General features: G+C 44.5%; 1 protein-coding gene across 1 annotated transcript in view; it reads right to left on the bottom strand.

The window, feature by feature from the left end:
• The window catches only part of enox1 (ecto-NOX disulfide-thiol exchanger 1), an 84,785-nt gene that overhangs the window by 3,982 nt on the left and 55,640 nt on the right, over positions 1-25,163 (bottom strand). The window contains exons 4-13 of the mRNA XM_024389539.2: positions 20,668-20,826; positions 19,444-19,650; positions 18,202-18,435; positions 9,817-10,029; positions 8,531-8,637; positions 6,203-6,320; positions 5,357-5,547; positions 4,526-4,633; positions 1,289-1,348; positions 590-692 (exon numbers count right to left, since the gene is read on the bottom strand). Of these exons, the coding sequence (XP_024245307.2) occupies positions 590-692; positions 1,289-1,348; positions 4,526-4,633; positions 5,357-5,547; positions 6,203-6,320; positions 8,531-8,637; positions 9,817-10,029; positions 18,202-18,435; positions 19,444-19,650; positions 20,668-20,826 (1,500 nt within the window). The remainder of the gene's footprint in view (positions 1-589; positions 693-1,288; positions 1,349-4,525; positions 4,634-5,356; positions 5,548-6,202; positions 6,321-8,530; positions 8,638-9,816; positions 10,030-18,201; positions 18,436-19,443; positions 19,651-20,667; positions 20,827-25,163) is intronic.

Genomic DNA, 25,163 nt, shown 5'->3' with positions numbered 1-25,163 from the left:
CATACTTTTGTTAGGTTAGGAGTTAAGGTTGGGGTTAAGGTTAGGGTTAGGAGTTAAGTTAAAGGGTTAAGGTGAGGGGAAGGGTTAGCTAATGTGCTAAATAGTTGCAAAGTAGCTAAAAGGTAGTAAGCAGTTCTAATTTGCTAAAATGCTGAAGTTGTCCAGAATGAGATTTGAATGCGCACCCTTTGGATTACTAGACGTTTACATTATACGTCCGACCAACGACCCTCCATTTGTTTTTGCCTTAATTAACCTTTTTTTTACTAGCAAGTCAGTTAAGAACTAATTCTTATATACAATGATGGCCTACACTGCCCTATGGGACTCCCAATCACGGCTGGTTGTGAAACAGCCTGGATTCGAACCAGGGGGTCTGTAGTGACGCCTCTAGCATTGAGATGCAGTGCCTAAGACTGCTGTGCCACCCGGGAGGCCACACCCATTAACAATTGGCTCCCCTCCAACATGTCTAACACCAACCATTAAAACACTCCCAGTCAGATGAATATTACAGGCGAAAATGTAGCAATCCAGATAATATTATGCATATGCTTTGTAGTATACATCAAATGTATATGTACTGTACCCAGTAGCAGAGCCTCTCTCTCTGATGTGAGGGGTCCTCTCATGACTGCTTCACTCCTCCTGTCTCTGCTGCGGTACAGAGTGGTGGCATAGCCGTTCACTACCTACAGACACACAAACAACACAGTGTTAGTCCTTATAGACACACAAATGCAATGTGAGCTGATGTGTGTGCACTCATCGGGGTAGTGTTATTTTTGTGAGAGAGAGGAGAGTGGCTGGTGCTACTGATGCTACTCCATTTGGGATACCCCCCTTTCCTTCCCCTTCTCCTCTCTTCACCAGTGCATCTCCTTTCACAGGGCACAAGGGACATACACAGTAACACACTACAACCTCCTCCCCCTCCCAATATACCCCTAATGTATTAGCCTACCCCCCTGCTCTGAAGACGTCATCAGACGCTGACGTCACCTCACACTGGCTGGCTGGGTCAATAAAATCACTCAAGAGATGTTGATTGCATGTGTGTGTGTACACAGGAGGCTGGAGAGGGGAGGACAGCTCATAGTAATGGCTGGAATGGTATCACACATATGAAAACCAAGTGTTTGATATGTTTGATACCATTCCATTCATTCTGTTCCAGCCATTACTATGAGCTGCCAAATAAGGTGCCACCAGCCTCCTGTGGTGTACAGTATTGTGTGTACAGTATTGTGTGGGTACTGTATAGTGGTGTATGTTGGGGCGAACTGACCTTCTCAGGTGTTTCTCTGTTGGTCCCCTCCACTACCACTACATCCCCGTTAGTCAGCATCTGAAAACAAGACACACAGAGAACAAGACAGAGACCAACATCAAGTACTGACCCTTCATCCCTGGTAACCCTGGTAACAAACAGAGGCATAGAACATGGTCTTAGTAACAGAAGCAGGATCCAAGTAGCTGTTGTTTAAGGTAGCATCTTTTGACTATATGGAAACAATGTATCCTCCCTGGATGTTCTATCTGTCCTTTCAATTGTGATCTATCTATCTGTTTCATCCATCTATCCACTGGTAGCTGAATACACTCGTTCTCCACAGGAGCTCTATTCCTATTGATGCTCCCATTATCTCAGTCCAATAATAATGAATCAACAGTTACAGTTAGCAGAATCAGATAGAATCAGAAAGGTACTCGTCCATCCACGGGTTCTATTATTCTCAGCAGTTGAGTGTGTTCATGGATGCCAAAGGAAGCCAGCCTTCCACATACATTTGACCAATGATACAGGCAAATTATTATAACGTAGATTCTGATCTCATCATCAATTCAAACATTGTGCCACTGGCTTGAGACGATTGAAGTTCAATATGTGGCCTAGATGGAGTAGGTTCATGTTAACTAGCTAGCTAGCTAACTTAGCTGGTTCATTGTTGCCCATGTGAGGAAGTTGGGCTAGCAAGCAGTTTTTCCAGGTAGTCTAGTCTAGGACAACTAAAAGTGTGTACTACTGAATGACAGTCAGATCGTTTTGCCAACATGAAAGAGAGGATGGCATTGGGGTTCATCTAGTCTACAAGTCAACATGTTGTTTCTACTTGCACACACACACACACACACACACATACACGGCACGCACACACACACACACACACGCGCACGCACACACACACACACACACACACACACACACACACATGATGATATTTAAATGTTTATGTTGAAATGGTGCTGGAATAGTGAAGGCAGTGCTCCTGTTGTCTGTGTGGTTCTAAATCAGTAGTTGTTTGGTAAACTGTCAGAACCATTCATTTGCTTGACCATGTTGTAGGCCAGTAGTTTTCAAAGTCGGGGTAAACATTTTTAGGAACAAAAAATGAAGAGAACCGATTATTATATGGGACAATATATACTGAACAAAAATATAAATGCAACATGCAACAATTTTTTTTAATATACTGAGTTACAGTTCATATGAGGAAATCAGTCAATTGAAATGAATTCATTTGGTCGTAATCTCTGGATTTCACATGACTGGGAATACAGATATGCATCTGTAGTCAGAAAACCAGTCAGTATCTGGTGTGACCACCATTTGCTTCATGCAAGGCGACACATCTCCTTCACATAGAGTTGATCAGGCTGTTGATTGTGGCCTGTGGAATGTTGTCCCACTCCTCTTCAATGGCTGTGCAAAGTTGCTGGATATTGGCGGGAACTGGAACACGCTGTCGTACACGTCGATCCAGAGCATTCCAAACATGCTCAATGGGTGATATGTCTGGTGAGTATGCAGGCCATGGAAGAACTGGGACATTTTCAGCTTCCAGGAATTGTGTACAGATCCTTGTGAATTCCTGCATTATAATTCTGAAACATGAGGTGATGGCGGCAATGGGCCTCAGGATCCCATCAGGGTATCTCTGTGCATTCAAATTGCCATAGATAAAATCCAATTGACTTCATTGTCTGTAGCGTATGCCTGCCCATACCACAACCCCACCGCCACCATGGGGCACTCTGTTCACGACGTTGACATCGGCAAACTGCTCGCCCACACAACGCCAAACAGGTGGGCTGTGGTTGTGAGGCCGGTTGGACGTACTGCCAAATTCTCTATAAATTACGTTGGAGGAGGTTTATGGTAAAGAAATGAACATTCAATTATCTGGCAACAGCTCTGGTGGAAAAACATGAGACATCTGTGGCATTGTGCTGTGTGACAAAACTGCACATTTTAGAGTGGCCTTTAATTGTCCCCAGCGCAAAGTGCACCTGTGTAATGATTATGCTGTTTAATCAGCTTCTTGATTGGCCACACCTGTCAGGTAGATGGATTATCTTGGAAAAAGAGAAATGCTCAATAACAAGGATGAGCTCAAATTTGGAGAGAAATAAGCTTTTTGTGCATATGGAAAATGTTTGAGATCTTTTATTTCAGCTCATGAAACATAGGACCACCACTATATGTTGCGTTTATATTTTTGTTCAGTGTACAACGTTTTTGAGAAAGATTATTTGAAAAATACCATTTTATTGAGTAAATGTATTAATTTGTTTCTTTTCATTTTGATAACAGATGAAAATGGAATGAATGGAAGGTTAAAAGGGGGAGGGACCAGGGTGGAGCAGGGCTAAGCAAACACACATGCCTGCTGCCTGTGCTCTCAGACCGTCTTGAGAGGAAGTTTGAGCCATTTGAGCCATTTCAGAGTCTGGCTGGCTTGGAGAGGAGTGAGTGGGGTGGAGAGTGAGAGGAGAGGGGGATGAGAGCAACTTGTGCAGAAACAAAGATAGAAAGAGACAGAGACAGAGATAGATAAAGAGGAGGGAGAATAAGAGAATATTTGAAGAGACAGCTATAGTAGCCTGCCAAAATGAATACTAGACTGCCACTACATCAAAACCATGTCCTTAACTCCCTCCTGCAGTCTGTATATTTCACTATATTTAAGAAATAAGGCCCAAGGAGGTGTGGTATTTGGCCAATATACCACGGCTAAGGGCTGTTCTTACGCCCGACACAAAGCGGAGTGCCTGGACACAGCCCTTAGCCGAGGTATATTGGCTATATATCACAACCCCCCGAGGTGCCTTACTGCTATTATAAAACTGGTTACCAATGTAATTAGAGCAGTAAAAATAAACGTTTTGTCATAATCGTGGTATACGGTCTGATATACCACGGCTGTCAGCCAATCAACATTCAGGGCTCAAACCACCCAGTTTATAAATACATTTCTATCCTTGTCAGTTACTCGGTATGTTAAAAACCCAATAGCCAAACCTACAGAGCTCAGGGGCCTCTGTACTCATATACGATACAGTACAGATCAGTAATAGGGACACCCTGGTACTGTTATGTGTAAGGAGGTTCTTTTTGCTATTTATTTCTCTATATCTTGATAACCATCATGACTCAGAACCCTACACTCCCATCTGGATCAGTGAGTGCGAGTTTCCACACTCGTGTGTGTGTGTGTGTCTGTGTGTGTGTATGTTTTCTCACCTTGTCTCTCAGGGCTAGGACCTCTCCCTCCAGGTATCTGTGTTCGTCTCTAGCTTGCTCCAGCTCCACCTCCTTACTCCTCAGCTGATCCTGCAGACTCAGCAGTTGCTGGGAGGAGAGAGAGACACACAGAGAGACTGTTACACAACAGACCACAACACAGTTAGATATGGAGACACACAGAGAGACAGTTACACAATAGACCACAACACAGTTAGATAGGGAGACAGTTACACAATAGACCACAACCCAGTTAGATAGGGAGACAGTTACACAATAGACCACAACACAGTTAGATAGGGAGAAAGTTACACAATAGACCACAACACAGTTAGATAGGGAGACAGTTACACAATAGACCACAACACAGTTAGATAGGAGGACAGTTACACAATAGACCACAACACAGTTAGATAGGGAGACAGTGCTGGGAGGACAACAACAACAGAGAGGGTGATGAACACAGAGGAGACACCAGTAAGCAAGGAACAACAGCAGACAGAGGTCTGACTGTGTTGTGGTCTGTCTGGGTCAGGTTGTAAAGGGAGGGAGTGTGAATGCGGTAGACAGGACAGTCAGAATAAATCAGAGTGATGTGTACTGTAGCTGCACTGTCCCTAATACTCTTTGTTTCTAGGTACCGGTGCTTTGGCCTTCAATGACCTTTTGCTAGTGAAAGCACAGGTACACATCCTTGCAGCATGTGATGAGAGTGTTGGCACTGTATTCTATTGATGGTACTATATATCAATTACTGTTGGTATCAGCACAATCCCAACAGTGGAATCACAGGTGGAATATGATCCAGGTGTAGATGGTGTAATAATGTACCTGATGCATGTTGTGCATGCTCTGCTGTAGCAGGTGTGTGTGTGTGTTGAGGGAGTGTTCGGGGTCGTCGGGGTGGCAGGCCTTGCCCTGCTCCTTCCTCAGCAGCTCCACCTCGTTCCTGTAGGCATCCAGCTGCCAGCGCAGAGAGTCATTCTCCTCCCTCAGAGAGGCCCCAGACTGGCCACACACACCTTTAGAGGAGGAGGGGAGAGAGGGTTAGACACAAGACACACACCTGGAGAGGAGGAGGGGGGTGGGGTTAGACACAAGACACACACATATGTATGCACGCACACGCATGCACACACATACACACACAAACTGCAGTGAGTCAACTCTCTACCCAACCTGTGAGGTTCTGAGTCACTGGAAGTAGAGGTTTATATTGTTCTCTCTCCTCCTCCATACATGTAATGTATTCAGGACACATCAAAGGGAGCTGTTCAGAGCGGCTCAGTAAAGCACTGCTGTCCTTTCAACAGACTCCTTCAGCAGGCATTAGAATAGGCTGCAGCTTTGGAGCAGAGCAGTAATAGATTGTGAAGTGTTCTAAATCTGAGCAGCTTGGTCACTGTACCACCACAGCCCATCTAGAACATCCCATCATATCCCAGCTGCTAGATTGTTCTTCCTGCCATTTGACTGGCAGTGTCTATGGTTCTGGGGCTGTGTGACAGGCCATGAACATCTACCACCAATATATACTGTAGCAGTCTGGTGATTTATGAGCTACACTGGTCTGCCATCATTAAAAGGTACCAGTGCCTAGGGGCTAGCAGCTAGGAGACAAGCGCTAGGGCCTAGAACCTAGGAGTACATTTGGGATTGGGCCTGTGTCTGACCTACCGTTGTCCTCCCTACGTATCTTCTTACAGGGGCTCTCATCCGAGTCATCATCAGACATCTCCATCTCCTCCTCCCGGCGAATCCCCATGATCTCCTCACTGTTGGCATTCCGCAGCTCCTGTCACATCACAACACAAGGACACACACAACGCAAGGACACCTCAGTGTCTCAGTACTATACAGCCAACCAGATGCCTGTCTAAAAATGGTTTCAACCAGACTGCCCTTTTAAGGATGGTTACTAACTTTATATATTGTACCTGTGGACAGAGTATGTGGTGGAAGAGGATCCAGTTACCCCTAGAGACTGAACTATGGTCAAATGAGTCATTCCAGCTCAAAAAGCACAAGAACGAGGATTTCGACACCCACCATCTCGCCCAAATCTCCGAAGCATGGCTTGCTGAAATGACATGGAATGACTCAGTTTTGTTTTCCTTCTGCAATGGTTAAGGTTAGTATTTAGAGGGTAATGTAAACTGATCCTAGATCTGTGCCCATGGGCAGTTTGAATGCTTCCTTTTTTTCACACGCTAAAGACAGAGGAGCATAGAAATCATCTCATTCTCCCAGCTGCTCTGATAACTAGTACTGCCTCAGCTGTGAGGCTGTCTAATACCACCACTGTGAAATCTCTCCTCAAATAAAGTAAATATGCTTAGCAATGACTCAACTAGGGGAGAGAGGGATAGAGTTATGAGAGGAAAAGGAAGAGAGAGAAAGGGAGCGAGGGTTGGAGGGAGAGTTTTGTTATGTGTGACTGTGAGCACAGAAAACCTCAGCTGTAGTACTGAACCAGCCAGATCCTTTTTCTTAGAAACTACAGTACGGCATGAAGACGGAGAAATCCAATGGTGTTTGGAGACTTATCTGATCTCCTGATTTCTGCCAACTCCTTTATCAGCTCATAATAAAACTGGAATTTCATATTACTGTCATGTTGATACTGACATCAGTAGCTAATTAATTCACAGCCATTTGTCATAGTTAATCCATGACGGTTCAGACTGCATGGTTCCCTTACTTGAACTACTTGAACACTTACCAAGCATACTACTGAACTGTAACAAAGGATTCCACAATGGTGGCATGCTAGCAAGACTCACTCCGTAATGTTTACTGTTAGTGTCTCCACATCAATGCCTTACCTCTGGTTGCTTTGAGAATAGACATGGCATGATTCTCACTGACTTGACTTAGAGACATGTACAGTATGACCATAGAGGGCTTACGGTATGAAGGGTCATATAAAGTTAAAGAGATTCTCCAGTATTTTTGTATACATTTTAGCCAGTAGTTCTGAAGGTCGCGCTCACAAGTTTAAAGTGGTCCCCTGAAATTGCAGAGATGTGCACCACGTCATTGCTCTCTCTCGCTTTGCTGTGTGTGCATCTTGATAGCTGTCACTTAAATGGCAAGGGGCTGAAGCTCATTGGCTAGAACTCAAATTACTAGGGGGCTGGCCCAGGTGGGGGGAAATGTAGGGAAAATGGCGCAGCACAGCATCCAGAAAAACAGTCGCTTTCAAACTAGGGATTCCATGCCTAATGGAGGTAATTCTAATGATAGATTATGAGTGTATGACCAATACATCGACACATCCAGCCTAAAGCAGGAGGTTTAAAAAATACTTAGTATTCGCCAAAGTTCCTGGATCATGTCTTTAACATCTGCCTGGATAATGCTGTCCCTCACAGATAGACACTCTCAAATACCTGGTCATTACTTTTAATTCACTTCAATAAATCGGCATGTTCTCCAAATTGCCAAATCAAGACCAAGGTGGTGTAAAATAATCAAGGTTTCAAATCTAGGTTTGTGTAATGTTTCTACAACCAAATATATCCCCATTCCATGAGATCAATAGGATGTTTTTGTTTAGTTCTCATGAAAGTGTTAACTAACATAATATGTTTCCCTCCTGTAGAGAATGTTCCAGCATGCTGACTTGTTATAATTCCAATGAAATATTGATCTGTCTTAACCCTGGAAGCCTCTGTTGCCATAGCACCCACTCATACTTTCTAGGAGGCCTCAGATCTTTAGTTACTGTCATCTGCGCGCGTGTGTGTGTTTCATCAATGTGAGAAAAAAGTATACGAATAGTATTGTAGTATTGTAGGAGAGAACACACCGCATCTGTAGATCAGAACAACATGGCTGTCTGTCTATCTGTCTGTGTATCTGTGAGGGCACAGCAGTCTGCAACAACGGCAACATGAAACACAGTAGGACTCAATCCTTCTAGAATGTCTGTCTGTCAATCTCTCCTGTCCTGAGGGGTCCAAACATGACAAGGAAGAAGGGGGGTAAGGAGAGATTACCAACCTCACACTGCTTTCTCCAAATGTCTATGTTCTTGCGCTGCGCTTTAGTGAAATGGTCCCATGCCTTCTGCCTGGAGGCAGCGGTGAACACAGCCGTGATCTGCTCGACTTGGGGTGAACAGGAGAGTCAAGACAAGACTTTATGTAGCACTACTGTACCACCCAGGCACAACACCACAGAGAAGACACTAGGAGCTTCATCGTGCCAGCCTGGGTTAGTGGATCCCATTGCATTTTCCTCTACCACCCACCAACATATTGAGAATCATTGGGTGGGCTGTGATTTAGACACATTGTTTTTGTTGGTTTGTAGGGCCTCCTAGGTTAAATGCTGGCTATAGTGTAACCTGGTGTCTCCTTCACAGTGCTGTACAGTACTTACATCTCATACCTGCTGATTCAGTTCCTTCAGGACTGACAAAGACAACATTCTACAATGGATGGCTAGTTTTGTGATACTAGACAAACTATTGAATTTACATAAAATTAGTATTTTGTCATTAATCATTCCTAACTCTTTTGGAAGTGTTGTATTTACTGTAGTCATCACTATTCTCCCCACCAGTAGAAGAATGTTGCCTTTAAAGCTTGGCTCTGTTCTGACTGCAAACTGTCATATTCATCTTCAATAAAAAACAGGAACTTTAATAAATAGTGTCATTATTACTACTGGACAAGTGCACAGTGACCAGGTCAACATTAAAACTACACCCCCTCATCATCCTCTACGTCCACTCTGGTGATTTACTTCATATCTCTGGGACTTTGCTTCATGGATTTTCATATTAAACCAACACCAGAGGACTATATAGCTCATTTCTCTTCTCAGTGTTGAGCATAACAAATAAGACTCTAAATAGTACCATTCAAACAGCCATAAGCCATTGATCAATCGTGCTGTTGTGTCATTGTCTTTCCAGATGGTATTTCATATAATTTCAATATCAGTCCATAGTGTACATTGACATTGTTTGAGAGTGCTGCTGGATGAACACTGTACTATGATGCCTACCTGGGAGGTACAGTAGGTATATCAGCTGGTCCTCTCCTGTAGTAAGCTCCAGACAGACACACAGAGGTTTCCTCAGGACACTGTACTGTACTTACCTCTGTCTGGTCTCTGACTACTGTCACCCTCCCTAACTACAGGCTCATCACTGCACAGCTGTGTAGAAATACTGGTCTTTAGTGCTATGTGAGAGGTACCTGTAGTTCTCTGTGTCTAGGAAGGGTTTAGGTCAATAAAGTGTTACAGGTAGTGCACAGTGTGTCTAGTTAGATGCTTACACTGAGTCAGTATGGCCAGTAGGGAGTTTTTAAATGTCTCCTTGGCTAGCTCCATCTCCTCCTCGTGCTGGGCCTTCTCACTCATCAGTCTCCGGACGTGGCTATTGGCCGACTGGATCATAGAGTAGAAGTGATTAGCCGACCGCCGGTTGACCTCACCACGGTCGATCCATGTGAACAGGACCGCAGTCGCTTCACTGAAGTTATGGTCATCTGGAGGGGGATGATGGGGGAGAAGGAGGGGAGAGGTTTAAGGCTGGGGGTTTAATTTTTACAGCTAGGGGAACGTTTCGACAACATCCGATGAAATTGCAGAGCGTGAAATTCAAAATATAAATATTTAACTTTCATACAACCACAAGTGCAATACACCAAAATACATATTAACTTCTTGTTAATCAAGCCACTGTGTCAGATTTCAAAAAGGCGTTACGGTGAAAGCAAACCATGCTATTATCTGAGGACAGCACCCCATCAAACAAACACATGTCAATCATATTTCAACCCGCCAGGCGCGACACAAAACTCAGAAATAACGATATAATTAATGACTTACCTTTGAAGATCTTCTTCTGTTGGCACTCCAATATGTCCCATAAACATCACAAATGGTCCTTTTGTTCTATTATTTCCGTCGTTATATATCCAAAATGTCAATTTATTTGGCGCGTTTGATTCAGAAAAACACCGGTTCCAACTCGCCCAACATGACTACACATTATCTAATAAGTTACCTGTAATCTTGGTACAAACATTTCAAACAACTTTCCTAATCCAACTTTAGGTATTTTAAAATGTAAATAATCAATTAAATTTAAGACGGAATAAACTGTATTCAATAGCGGATAAAATGGAAGTGGATCGAGGGCGAGGTTGCGCGCCCCAAACACAACAGTACACTAGACTCGACACTCAGTCTGAACAGCCATACTTCTTCATTACTCAAAAGAAAAACATCAACCAATTTCTAAAGACTGTTGACATCTAGTGGAAGCCCTAGGAACTGCAACCAGATGCCTCAGAAAACTAGATTCCCATAGAAAATCAATTGAAAACACAGTCACCTCAACAACAAAAACATTCCTGGATGGTTTGTCCTCGGGGTTTCGACAAATAAGTTCTGTTATACTCACAGACATCATTTTAACAGTTTTAGAAACTTTAGCGTGTTTTCTATCCACATATACCAATTATATGCATATCCTAGCTTATAGGCCTGAGTAGCAGGCAGTTTACTTTGGGCACACTTTTCATCTGGACGTGAAAATACCTCCCCCTATCCCAAACAGGTTTCAACAGTGAAGCTGAAAGCCTACAAAAATTCACTTGGGTATTCAAAGAAAGAAATTATATGGCGATGCACTTTGAAGAAATTCTACTTCTATCTTCCCCTCCGTGCTTCAGTGCACAGGAACTGAACAGCATGGGGAGATTACCTATCAGACTGTTTCATATTTTCTGAGAGCCTGTGGATGAGACCACACAGTGTGTTCTGAACACAAAATGCATTTCTGGGTTTGAAACTGGTTGTTGAGCGAGCGTAGCCTCTAACTGTCTGTGTCTCGGTGGGCCTTTGTCGAGTGCATTTTTCACATTTGTATAATAATTGAAAAGTGCCACAGAGCCGTGTCCGATTGTACAGCGCAGAGTGAATTAGACATCGTTTAATGAGTTCAATACCCACTGCAACACGACCTGAGAGCACACAGATGCTCGGCTGAAAATACTTTTCACCTCACAGCTCTAGTCCTATTCAGGAGAGGCAGCAGCGTACAATCATGCAGTCATATTATAATGCAGTCACATGAAGGTATTGTGGGCCAGCAAACACTGGGAATAATGAAAGTCTATTTCCCCTTTTCAATGAATAATCAAATAAAAATATCACACAGTGTTTTGCTTGTGTAATATTAATGGAGAGCTTAGAGAAAGTCTCTAGAGTAATAGCCAGTGGTGTAGTGTAGGGTAAACCTTTTTTATTGTGTGAAAGTGTTTACCCACCCTAAAATGTGACACACACAAACACTGACACACACACAAACAAACCCACACATACACTGACACACAAACAAACACACACACAAACACTGACACACACACAAACAAACCCACACATACACTGACACACAAACAAACACACACACAAACACTGACACACACACAAACAAACCCACACATACACTGACACACAAACAAACACACACACACACTCTCTTGCTCGCCCTCTACCTTCCCCTCCTCTTTCTTCCATCTGTCACCACCAGTTCGCCTTCCTCTGCTTCAGCCTCAGTGTGAAGGCTAATAACAATCCTTCATAGCAGCAGCAGCTGTATTACAGTTTTTATCAATTGCTGACACACTAAAACCCATTGGCTGAACAAAGTTCTCAGTTGCCTGGACTCATTTAGCTAATTATGCAGTCTGTTGTCAATACCTTAAACCATTTCACATGGTAAAACACAATTTGCAGATCTCACTTAGACTCTAAACACATTCTCATTCTCAAACCACATTCTGCACTCTAATGCACATGTCATCCATACTGGTAAACACAAGTGGCAACAATCAAATACAAATAGAGAACATATGTCATTGATTGAACACAACCACTCAAAATTGATTTAACCTGTTTCAAATGATGCAACACAACCAATATAAGCCAGTTCAGAGAGCAAACAGGTTGTTGAAGGTGGGAAGGAGAAAGTCTGAGAATGGATACTGTAGTACAGTGCATTGTAGGCTGTATGCTGTACAATGGATGAATTGTATGGCCCTGAACATTGTGCTTTCCATTTATTAACATTACTGACTGCAATAGATTTTGACTGGTTGCAGGTTTATATCAACAAAGAACAAGAATTACAGTATCACAGAGACAAAGGACAAGTTTGTGAGATGCAGGGTACAGTACTGTAAAAATAGGGGTACAAGGAGGAGGAAGAACAAAAAACAAAATTGCAAAGAGCAAAGCAGAGTAGTAATTTCTGATCCATTTTGAGCCACTATGATAGAACATGTTTTCTTTCATCAAAAGACAATGACGGAAAAATATGAATATTTTTTTAGATTAAAAATGTACTTGTCCCTGAGAATTGTATGTTTTGAACAATGTGTTTTCTATTTTTCTGTGTATTGTTTACTGACTGCTTGAGAGTGTATGTCACACCCTGACCATAGTTTGCTTTGTATGTTTCTATGTTTTGGTTGGTCAGGGTGTGATCTGAGTGGGCATTCTATGTTGGATGTCTTGTTTGTCTATTTCTGTCTGGCCTGATATGGTTCTCAATCAGAGGCAGGTGTTAGTCATTGTCTCTGATTGGGAACCATATTTAGGTAGCCTGGGTTTCACTGTGTGTTTGTGGGTGATTGTTCCTGTCTCTGTGTTTTGCACCAGATAGGGCTGGTTTAGGTTTTCGCACGTTTATTGTTTTGTAGTGTTCGTGTTTATCTTTGTTTATTAAACATGAATCAATATAATCACGCTGCATTTTGGTCCGCCTCTACTTCACCTAAGGAAAACCCTTACAGAATCACCCACCACAACAGGACCAAGCGGTGTGGTAACGGGCAACAGCAGCGAAAAGAGGAATGGACATGGGAGGACGGTTTGGAAAGCAAGAATATGGACTATACTACTTGGGAGGAGATAGACAGGTGGGCGGTCGACCCAGGGAGAGTGCTGGAGCCCGCCTGGGATTCCATGGAGCAGTGCGCGGAAGGTTACAGGAGAATGAGGTTGGTGAAGCAAGCACGGCGGCGCGGACGGAAGCCTGAGAGTCAGCCCCAAAAATTTCTTGGGGGGGACAGGGGGTGTGGCAGAGTCAGGAGTCAGACTTGAGCCAACTCCCCCCGTTTATCGTGAGGAGCCAAGGAGGAGCTCAGAACCAGAGCTGGTGTTGGAGGTGAGCGAAGCAGAGACTGTGAAGGAGTTAATGGGGAGATTGGAGGAGAGAGATATGAGGGAGTTGCTGGTTTGGTGCATGAGACACGACATTCGCCCGACGGAGCGTGTCCGGGATTTGATGACACCTGGGTCAGCTCTCCATACTCATCCTGAGGTGCGTGCTAGGGGTCTGGTGAAGACTGTGCCAGCCTCACACACCAGGCCTCCTGTGCATCTCCCTAGCCTTGCACGTCCTGTGCCATCTCAGCACTACAGTGCTACTAGCAGTGCTAACCGTGGCGGGCGTGGTGCTGGTCAAGCACCGTGTTATACGGTGGTTCGCACGGTGTCCCCAGTACGCGTGCTTAGCCCAGTGCGCTACATCCCAGCTTCCCACATCTGCCGGGCTAGGGTGAAGATCCAGCCAGGGCGGTTGGTGCCAGCCCTGCTCTCAAGATCTCCAGTACGCCTTCACGGTCCGGTCCATCCAGTGCCACCTCCACACACCAGCCCTCCGGTGGCAGCTCCCTGCACCAGGCTTCCTGTGCGTGTCCTCGGCCCAGTACCACCAGTGCCAGCACCACGCATCAGGCCTACAGTGCGTCCCGCCTGTCCGGCGCTGCTGCCGGAGTCTCCCGCCTGTCCGGCGCTGCTGCCGGAGTCTCCCGCCTGTCCGGCGCTGCTGCCGGAGTCTCCCGCCTGTCCGGCGCTGCTGCCGGAGTCTCCCGCCTGTCCGCCGCTGCTGCCGGAGTCTGAGGCGCCAGAGCCCCTCAGCCCAGAGGCGCCAGAGCCCCTCAGCCCAGAGGCGCCAGAGCCCCTCAGCCCAGAGGCGCCAGAGGCCCTCAGCCCAGAGGCGCCAGAGCCCCTCAGTCCAGAGGCGCCAGAGGCCCCTCTGTTCCGAGCTGCCGCCCCTCTGTCCCGAGCTGCCGCCCCTCAGTCCAGTGGGGTCATTAAGTAGGGTCGCCGTGGCTAGGAGGCCACGGAAGCGGACAAGGTGGGGGACTAAGACTACGGTGAAGTGAGGGCCACGTCCAGCACCAGAGCCGCCACCGCGGACAGATGCCCACCCAGACCCTCCCCAATAGGTTCAAGTTTTGCGGCCGGAGTCCGCACCTTGGGTGGGTACTGTCACACCCTGACCATAGTTTGCTTTGTATGTTTCTATGTTTTGGTTGGTCAGGGTGTGAGCTGAGTGGGCATTCTATGTTACATGTCTAGTTTGTCTAGTTCTATGTTTGGCCTGATATGGTTCTCAATCAGAGGCAGGTGTTCATAATTGTCTCTGATTGAGAACCATATTTAGGTAGCCTGTTTGGTGTTGGGTTTTGTGGGTGATTGTCCTTGTTCCTGTCTCTGTGTTACTTTGCACCAGTATTAGGCTGTTTCGGTTTTCGTGTTACGTTTATTGTTTTTGTATTTGATTCGTGTTTACTTTGTTTCATTAAACATGGATCGCAATAGCCACGCTGCATTTTGGTCTGACTTTCCTTCACCAGAAAACCGTGACAGTGTATATCATTTTGATAACTTTGTTTATGATTTGAGAGCAGTGTTTGATTTTGAACACAGGTAAAACTGTTTTGAGGCGACTGTTTCATTTTGCAAGAGGAGTCAGAGGTTATGTAAATAGTGCTTGAAGATGAGGTTTTGTGTTTAATATTTTCAGGAAATGAGCAACGTTTCAGAAATTGTGTTTTAGCAATTGAGAAACTAATTAAGAGAGACCGAGTAATGCTCTGTAATATGGTAATGAACATGTTTAAGCTATTTACCCGCCTGAGAATGTAAAAGCATTAACCAGAGGCTGTTTGAATGAATATGATTATGGAGAAACAGAACACTTTCAAACAACACTCTGAACAGAGAGCAGAGGCAGTGGAACAGGGGGACAAGGAGTATAGCACATAGAGGGAGAGGCAAGATTTGTGACCTGTTGCCACGAAAAGGGCAACCAGTGAAGAACAAACACCATTGTAAATACAACCCTCATTTATGCTTATTTATTTTACCTTGTGTCCTTTAACCATTTGTACATTGTTAAAACACTGTATATATATTATATGACATTTGTAATGTCTTTATTGTTTTGAAACTTCTCTGTAATGTTTACTGTTAATTTTTATTGTTTATTTCACTTTATATATTATTTACCTCACTTGCTTTGGCAATGTTAACACGTTTCCCATGCCAATAAAAGCCCTTGAATTGAATTGAGAGAGAGAGAGATTTTGCACATCGTTACAACATTGTATATATAATATGACATTTGTAATGTCTTTGTTTTGAAACTTCTGAATGTGTAATGTTTACTGTTCATTTTTATTGTTTATTTCACTTTTGTATATTACCTACCTCACTTGCTTTGGCAATGTTAACACATGTCTCCCATGCCAATAAAGCCCCTTGAATTGAATTGAGAGAGACCACAGGTAACTTCCACAAAGCTGTGAACGATCTGAGAGACAAGGCAAGAAGGACATTCTATGCCATCAAAAGGAACATAAAATGCAATTAGGATCTTGCTAAAAATACTTGCATCCGTTGTAGAACCCATCACCCTTTATGGTTGTGAGGTCTGGGGTCCTCTCACCAACCAAGAATTCACAAAATGGGGCAAACACCAAATTGAGACGCTGCATGCAGAATTAGGCCGATACCCGCTAATTATAAAAATCTGTTACATTTTACAACAAAGCCATCACCTACAGAGGGATGAACCTGGAGAAGAGTCCACCAAGAAAGCTGGTCCTGGGGCTCTGTTCACAAACACAAACAGACTCGACAGAGCCCCAGGTCAGCAACACAATTAGACCCAACCAAATCATGAGTAAACAAAAAGATAATTACTCGACACATTGGAAAGAATTAACAAAAAAACATAGCAAACTAGAATGCTATTTGGCCCCAAACAGAGAGTACACAGTGGCAGAATACCTGACCACTGTGACTGGCCCAAACTTAAGGAAAGCTTTGACTATGTACAGACTCAGTGAGCATAGCCTTGCTATTGAGAAAGGCCGCCGTAGGCAGACCTGGCTCTCAAGAGAAGACAGACCATGTGCACACTGCCCACAAAATGAGGTGGAAACTGAGCTGCACTTCCTAACCTCCTGCCAAATGTATGACCATATTAGAGACACATATTTCCCTCAGATTAAACAGATCCACAAAGAATTTGAAAACAAACCCAATTTTGATAAACTCCCATATCTGCTGGGTGAAATACCACAGTGTGCCATCACAGCAGCAAGATCTGTGACCTGTTGCCACAAGAAAAGGGCAACCAGTGAGGAACAAACACCATTGTAAATACAACCCATATTTATGTTTATTTATTGTCCCTTTTGTACTTTAGCTATTTGCACATCGTTACAACATTGTATATAGACATAATATGACATTTGTAAAGTCGTTATTCTTTTGGAACTTCTGTGAGTGTAATGTGTACTATTAATTTTTATTATTTATTTCACTTTTGTATATTATCTACCTCACTTGCTCTGGCAATGTAAACATATGTTTCCCATGCCAATAAAGCCCCTTGAATTGAATTGAAATTAGAGAGCGAAGGAGAGAGGGGGGAATATTAGCAGGAAAGCACAGGATGGGAAAACAAATGATCCCCCAGCAAAACACATTTCCCACCAGCAGAAGACGATGGTTGGGTCTAATTGTGTTGCTGTCCTGGGGGTCTGTGGGGTCTGTTTGTGTTTGTGAACAGAGCCCCAGGACCAGCTTGCTTAGGGGACTCTTCTCCAGGTTCATCTCTCTGTCTCTGTGTCTCTGTGTCTCTGTGTCTCTGTGTCTCTCTGTGTCTCTCTCCCCCTCCAACATGTAGTTATTTACGTCTCTCTGTCTGTTCGGTAAAGAACAGATGATAACACAGCATGATGTCTTGGCTCTCTGTCCAGGAATGTTCACATGCTGCTATGATGGTTAGTGTAACACAGTAGATGGATGATGAAGGGAAGGGAAGCCATGACAGTATTTCTCATGCAGAGAGAGAATGGGTAGTGTGTCTGAGAGAGCTCTAGCAGACAGAGTGAGATCAATAACTCATTTAGATGATAGAAGAAATTAGAAACGAAAACAGTATTTTTGTAACATAACATGATCGTGTCAGATTTTTTTCCCAATATCAAATCACCATAACATCATGTTCCATTGCTCTGTCTGTACTACACTAAGATTTCAATCATGAGAATGTATGTTTGATTGTTTCCATACTGTGAATAAGGACCAGGAATAAATGAAGCATGTCTGAGTATTCAATACAGTGTGCAGCTTGGACCAGTTTACAGATTACACACATTTACACACCACCATGGTCCATCTGCAGCACACACACTGAGCGTCAGCTGTGGGATGGGTGGCTATAAGAGGCACAGAACATCCAGACAACATCAGTACTTCATCAGTACTTTATCATGAAAACCAAACAACCAACCAAACACCACCGCCGAATCTGGGCTCAGAGCGACCATGCTCATTTGTCCTCTCACCTTTCAATCTCTCCGCAAGCAGTCCTGCCTCGTGGTCTGAGAAGTGCATGATGGGAGGTGGCGAGGGTGGTCGGAAGAAGTCTTCGTGGATCTTGCGTCGGTGTCGTTCCTCCCTGGCCAGCAGCCTCTGTTGACATTCCCACTCATACAGGTCGTCTCTGGCCTGAGCAAAGTCCACGTGCATCCTCCCTGAGTCCTTTTTATCTGTACTGGAGCCGATACGCATCCGGTAGCCTGGGGAAACAGGGCATTTAGAGGTCGGGTACACTAAACACAACCATACAGAGACATTCAACACACAGACAAACATACTGTGGACAAATGATGTATACAGTCATGTAAACTCATACTCCCACAGTCAGATACACTCAAAGTAGTATTACAAATGCGTACCTTCTCTACCCCATGTACAACCAGAAAGATCATTAGCAAATCGAAAGGACAAACTCTACATTTTCAACTATTCATAATGCAAAACTATTCATGTAGTCCTCCTCATCAATAGGCACATCTCCAGCCTGCACAGCTACAGTCTATTTCTGCTCCTGTCTTGGTGTAACGGCTTTAAGTGTTGAGCTTCAGGACACAAGGTCACTGTTTTTACTCCTCTACAGTGTTAGTATCGTTAATACATATTCTAATCAAAAGGAATACTTTAAAACTGCTACAAATACATAGTTATGCTGACCACTGACCAGAGAGGTAGAGCATCTAATTTGTGTGTTGTGTGTATAGTATAGCATTGGCATAGTATAGTATAGTATATTATGTGTATAGTATTGTATTTGTATAGTATAGTATAGTACTGACCAGAGAGGTAGAGCATCTCATTTGTGTGTTGCGTGTATAGTATAGCATTGGCATAGTATAGTATATTATGTGTATAGTATTGTATTTGAATAGTATAGTATTGTATAGTATAGTACAGTGTAGTACAGTATAGCATAGTATATTATGTGTATAGTATTGTATTTGTATAGTATAGTATAGTATTGTGTAGTATAGTACAGTATAGTGTAATATATTATGTGTATAGTATAGTATTGTATAGTATAGTATAGTACAGTATAGTACAGTATAGTATAGAATATTATGTGTATAGTATTGTATTTGTATAGTATATTATCGTGTAGTATAGTACAGTATAGTATAATACAGTATAGTACAGTATAGTATATTATGTGTATAGTATTGTATTTGTATAGTATAGTACAGTATAGTATAATACAGTATAGTACTGACCAGAGAGGTAGAGGGACTTGTCCACCATGAACTCCTCACTGAAGCGGATGTGACAGAAGTTCTTCTTGCTCTTCCTGATGGCGATGATGTCACCACACGGATCAAACACCTCCCTGATGATCTCCTCGCTGGCATTCTCCGGCAGACCCCCCACAAACACTGTCTTACACCCTGGGGGGCGCTCCCGTGTTGACGGAGGAGGCAGGTCTGGAACATCATGCATGCTCAGGTCATATCTGATGACAACTCTTGACCATAGTCCATATATCAATGTATTTTTATTAATTGATACCGAAAGGAAGGAAAAGCATGCAAGTGTGTGTGTGTGTCTGTGTGTGTGTGCCTGTGTGTGTTTGTCTGTGTGTGTGTGCCTGTGTGTGTTTGTCTGTGTGTGTGTGTCTGTGTGTGTGTGTCTGTGTGTGTGTGCCTGTGTGTGTTTGTCTGTGTGTGTGTGCCTGTGTGTGTTTGTCTGTGTGTGTGTGCCTGTGTGTGTTTGTCTGTGTGTGTGTGTCTGTGTGTGTGTGTCTGTGTGTGTGTGCCTGTGTGTGTTTGTCTGTGTGTGTGTGCCTGTGTGTGTTTGTCTGTGTGTGTGTGCCTGTGTGTGTTTGTCTGTGTGTGTGTGTGCCTGTGTGTGTTTGTCTGTGTGTGTGTGCCTGTGTGTGTTTGTCTGTGTGTGTGTGCATGGGTGTGTTTGTCTGTGTGTGTGTGCCTGTGTGTGTTTGTCTGTGTGTGTGTGCCTGTGTGTGTTTGTCTGTGTGTGTGTGCCTGTGTGTGTTTGTCTGTGTGTGTTTGTCTGTGTGTGTGTGCCTGTGTGTGTGTTTGTCTGTGTGTGTTTGTCTGTGTGTGTGTGCCTGTGTGTGTGTGTGTGTCTGTGTGTGTGTGTCTGTGTGTGTGTGCATGGGTGGACGTGTTTAACTATACTTGTGTTTAACCCTACAAGAATAGTAAACAAACAAAAAGTTGACCAACGGGACACTTTTCTTAGTCCCCACAAGGTCAAATGCTATTTCTAGGGGTTTAGTGTTAGGGTTAGAATTAGGTTTAGGGTTAGGGTTAGAATTAGGTTTAGGGTTAGGGTTAGGAGCTAGGGTTAGTAGCTAGGGTTAGGGTACAGGTTAGGTTTAGGGGATAGGATTTTGAATGGGAATGAATTGTGTGTCCCCACATGGTTAGTTGTACAAGATGGTGTGTGTGTGTTGGTGCGTGTGCGTGCATGAGTCTTACTGGGGTTCTGGGGGAACAGGGTGCAGCTCTGGCAGTGGATGATCTCCTTGATGATGGGGGGACCAGGGGGAGGAGGGACCAGGCTGATACCTGCCATCATGGGGTTGATGGGAGCTAGGAGACCCAGCCCTGGATCAAAACCCTGGATACAGAGAGAATCTGGAGGAGAGGAGAGGAGAGGAGGGAGAGAAGAGGAGCAATGAGACCCAGCCCTGGATCAAAACCCTGGATACAGAGAGAATCTGGAGGAGAGAGGGAGGAGAAAAAGAGTTTGTCTGGAGGAGAGGAGCAATGAGACCCAGCTCTGGGCTCTAATTAAAGGCTTGGTTACAGGTACTGTATGGAGGAAACAGATAGAGAGAGACACTTATTAATATCTTCAGAACACAACATGATGAGACTGGGAGAATGAACAAGACAGAAATCTCCCGTGCTGCTCGACTCAGGCCCTATACAGTCACACAGGGTCTGAGAGAGAGAACAGACACTGATCTACCTTAGAGTAGAAACCAATCTAACTGCAGCTGTCACACAAGCCTGTCGCTACTGTGAGGATACAGATAGTCATGGATACAGATATAAAATGTAAGAATGTAGAACTGCAACTTCATATTTATGAAATCATCAATCAAGTCCTCACTGCAGATTTGAGTTTGTCAGCAAAGGTGAGTGTGAAGAGTGTGTGTGTAGGAGGGAGAATGATTCTATTTGATGCTGTCAGAAAGATTCCAGTGCTCAATATGAGTCCCTACACTGCAGTATTTACTATCCTAAGAGGCTGCAAAGCAAAGAATCACTTCTACTGGCTGTGTCTGGCGAAGCCTCGAAGAGGAAGTGTCTGGCGAAGCCTCGAAGAGGGAGTGTCTGGCGAAGCCTCGAAGAGGAAGTGTCTGGCGAAGCCTCAAAGAGGAAGTGTCTGGCGAAGCCTCGAAGAGGAAGTGTCTGGCGAAGCCTCGAAGAGGAAGTGTCTGGCGAAGCCTCAAAGAGGAAGTGTCTGGCGAAGCCTCGAAGAGGAAGTGTCTGGCGAAGCTTCAAAGAGGAAGTGTCTGGCGAAGCCTCGAAGAGGAAGTGTCTGGCGAAGCCTCGAAGAGGAAGTGTCTGGCGAAGCCTCGAAGAGGAAGTGTCTGGCGAAGCCTCGAAGAGGAAGTGTCTGGCGAAGCCTCAAAGAGGAAGTGTCTGGCGAAGCCTCGAAGAGGAAGTGTCTGGCGAAGCCTCAAAGAGGAAGTGTCTGGCGAAGCCTCGAAGAGGAAGTGTCTGGCAAAGCCTCGAAGTGGGAGTGTCTGGCGAAGCCTCGAAGTGGGAGTGTCTGGCTTTGCGAAGCCAAGTGTGTTTTATGAAAGAGAAGGAGTTTTTAAGAGGAGCTGCAAATCCTTGAGGTTGTAGAGAGAAGCGAAAGAGGAAATATATCTGGAAGATTATCTCAGATAAATCTCCTGAGTCATGATCAGGATTAATCTGAGATTGTGTGGATCTGTGGAAAACTCATTTAAATGTTCGCTGTGGTGATCTGAACAGGTACATGACATTCTCCTTTCCCCACATTCATCTGTGATGATCTGAACAGGTAAATGACATTCTCCTCTCCCTACGTTCATCTGTGATGATCTGAACAGGTAAATGACATTCTCCTCTCCCTACGTTCATCTGTGATGATCTGAACAGGTAAATGACATTCTCCTCTCTCCACATTCATCTGTGATGATCTGAACAGGTAAATGACATTCTCCTCTCCCCACATTCATCTGTGATGATCTGAACAGGTAAATGACATTCTCCTCTCCCCACGTTCATCTGTGATGATCTGAACAGGTAAATGACATTCTCCTCTCCCCACGTTCATCTGTGATGATCTGAACAGGTAAATGACATTCTCCTCTCCCTACGTTCATCTGTGATGATCTGAACAGGTAAATGACATTCTCCTCTCCCCACGTTCATCTGTGATGATCTGAACAGGTAAATGACATCATCCACTAAAGCTGTTTCTCTTTTCCTCTCTCTTTGATCTGGACTTTTACCCTCCTGGTGAAAATAACTCAAGGCTGTTAGTTTTCCTCATTGGCCCGGGCCGTGCTCTGTTACGTCTGCCAGGGTAAGAGTTCACACTTTGTTTATTTGTCATTGTTTAATTTCTCTCTCTCTTTCTTTTCCTCTCCTCCCTCCCTCTGTTCTCTCCCTCTACTCAGCAGGTTTGTGTGTACGGCTGGACGCTGAGTTTGCTGGGCTCTGGATCTCCCCTCAGGAAACAGCTGCTCGTAATTACTGTGAAGGTGAGACGTCATCCATCACACACACTCCATAACCCCCATTATTTTTCTCTTCCTCTTCTCTTCCCCTTCGCTCTCTCTCCTCCGGTCTCTGAGCTGTCCCCTAGTCTCTCATTCCCTCTCTCTCATTTCAGTTCTCTCTCTCCTCTGGTCTATGAGCTGTCCCCCAGTCTCTCATTCCCTCTCTCTCATTTCAGTTCTCTCTCTCTACCGGTCTCTGAGCTGTCCCCCAGTCTCTCATTCCCTCTCTCTCATTTCAGTTCTCTCTCTCCTCCGGTCTATGAGCTGTCCCCCAGTCTCTCATTCCCTCTCTCTCATTTCAGTTCTCTCTCTCCTCCGGTCTCTGAGCTGTCCCCCAGTCTCTCATTCCCTCTCTCTCATTTCAGTTCTCTCTCTCTCTTGGACCTGAGGTCTGTACTCCAGGAGGATATTAGTCTTAATCCGTCTTTTCCTTAGCGCTGTGGAAGGAGGATCCAGTCCAGCTGTCCAGTCGTCCCTGCTGTCTCTCAGCTCATTAAGGAGGAGGAGGACTGTACAGTACTGACCCGATGGAACTACAGTGACGATGGGCTGCTCTCCTTCCTTCCTTCCTTCCTTCCTTCCTTCCTTCCTTCCATCCTTTCCCGAATTAATCCCAGATCTGAGAGGGTTGGATAGGTGAAACCAATCAAATCAACCAGTCAAACTGTGCCTTGACTTTCCAGTCACGTACAGATCTGTGTTCTCCTCAAGAAATACATAACCTATCACACTTAATGCAGTGATCTCCCCCCCCCGAGTGAAATAATAGTCTTATATATACGGCTTCATATTACAATAGATTTTCTCCATACAACTCTCAGCTTTCCTGAGTTAAATCCATGTATCCAGTTATTCAGGGCTTACACAAACTCAGCCTCCAAATCTCCTTCCGTGCTCTTCTAATGAACATCACAATGCAGCTCCCACAATGACATCTAAGAGGGCTGCAACATATAGGGACTGAACACAGTGGAACTATCCAAATCCTTAGAGAAAACCACTTTGCTAATGGATTTCATGAAACAAGTTGACGTCCAGATAAAATGGTAGAGTACCTGAACATTTGAAGGAGCTTAGCGTTTTTAATATAAATCCATCAGTGTGGCTACATTTCAACCACAGACTCACTAGGGATCATGACAGAGGCCCAAACTATAGGTACTCAACATGTATAGTATAACATATGATCCATATAATATAAGAGAGGTTCCTTTTGTTATAGACTTGAATAACATTAGAGAGGACTGAGAACAAAACATACATATTTATTACAACCAGATGTTGGGGACATTTTAAAGCTGAGTGTTTTCCAGCCCTGTTTTCCAGCCCTGTTTTCAGCCCCAGCCCTCCTTAACTGTTGTAACAGTCTTATTGGTCTGGAAGAACCTCACTCGGCTAGTTCTCACAGTGTGTATGTGTCTGGGGTTGTACATGTGTACCTGTGTGTGTCTGGGGTTGTACATGTGTACCTGTGTGTGTGTGGGGGGTTGTACATGTGTACCTGTGTGTGTCTGGGGTTGTACATGTGTACCTGTGTGTGTGTGGGGGGTTGTACATGTGTACCTGTGTGTCTGGGGTTGTACATGTGTACCTGTGTGTGTCTGGGGTTGTACATGTGTACCTGTGTGTGTGTGGGGGGTTGTACATGTGTACCTGTGTGTCTGGGGTTGTACATGTGTACCTGTGTGTGTGTGGGGGTTGTACATGTGTACCTGTGTGTGTGTGGGGGGGGTTGTACATGTGTACCTGTGTGTGTCTGGGGTTGTACATGTGTACCTGTGTGTGTCTGGGGTTGTACATGTGTACCTGTGTGTGTCTGGGGTTGTACATGTGTACCTGTGTGTGTCTGGGGTTGTACATGTGTACCTGTGTGTGTCTGGGGTTGTACATGTGTACCTGTGTGTCTGGGGTTGTACATGTGTACCTGTGTGTGTCTGGGGTTGTACATGTGTACCTGTGTGTGTGTGGGGGGGTTGTACATGTGTACCTGTGTGTGTCTGGGGTTGTACATGTGTACCTGTGTGTCTGGGGTTGTATATGTGTACCTGGGTGTGTCTGGGGTTGTATATGTGTACCTGGGTGTGTCTGGGGTTGTACATGTGTACCTGGGTGTGTCTGGGGTTGTATATGTGTACATGGGTGTATGTCTGGGGTTGTACATGTGTACCTGGGTGTAATGTCTGGGGTTGTACATGTGTACCTGGGTGT

The sequence above is a fragment of the Oncorhynchus tshawytscha genome, linkage group LG26 (assembly GCF_018296145.1).
Source record: "Oncorhynchus tshawytscha isolate Ot180627B linkage group LG26, Otsh_v2.0, whole genome shotgun sequence".
Lineage (NCBI taxonomy): Eukaryota > Metazoa > Chordata > Actinopteri > Salmoniformes > Salmonidae > Oncorhynchus > Oncorhynchus tshawytscha.
The sequence above is the reverse complement of the archived record's forward strand: the minus strand, read 5'-3'. Positions and strand labels throughout refer to the sequence as shown.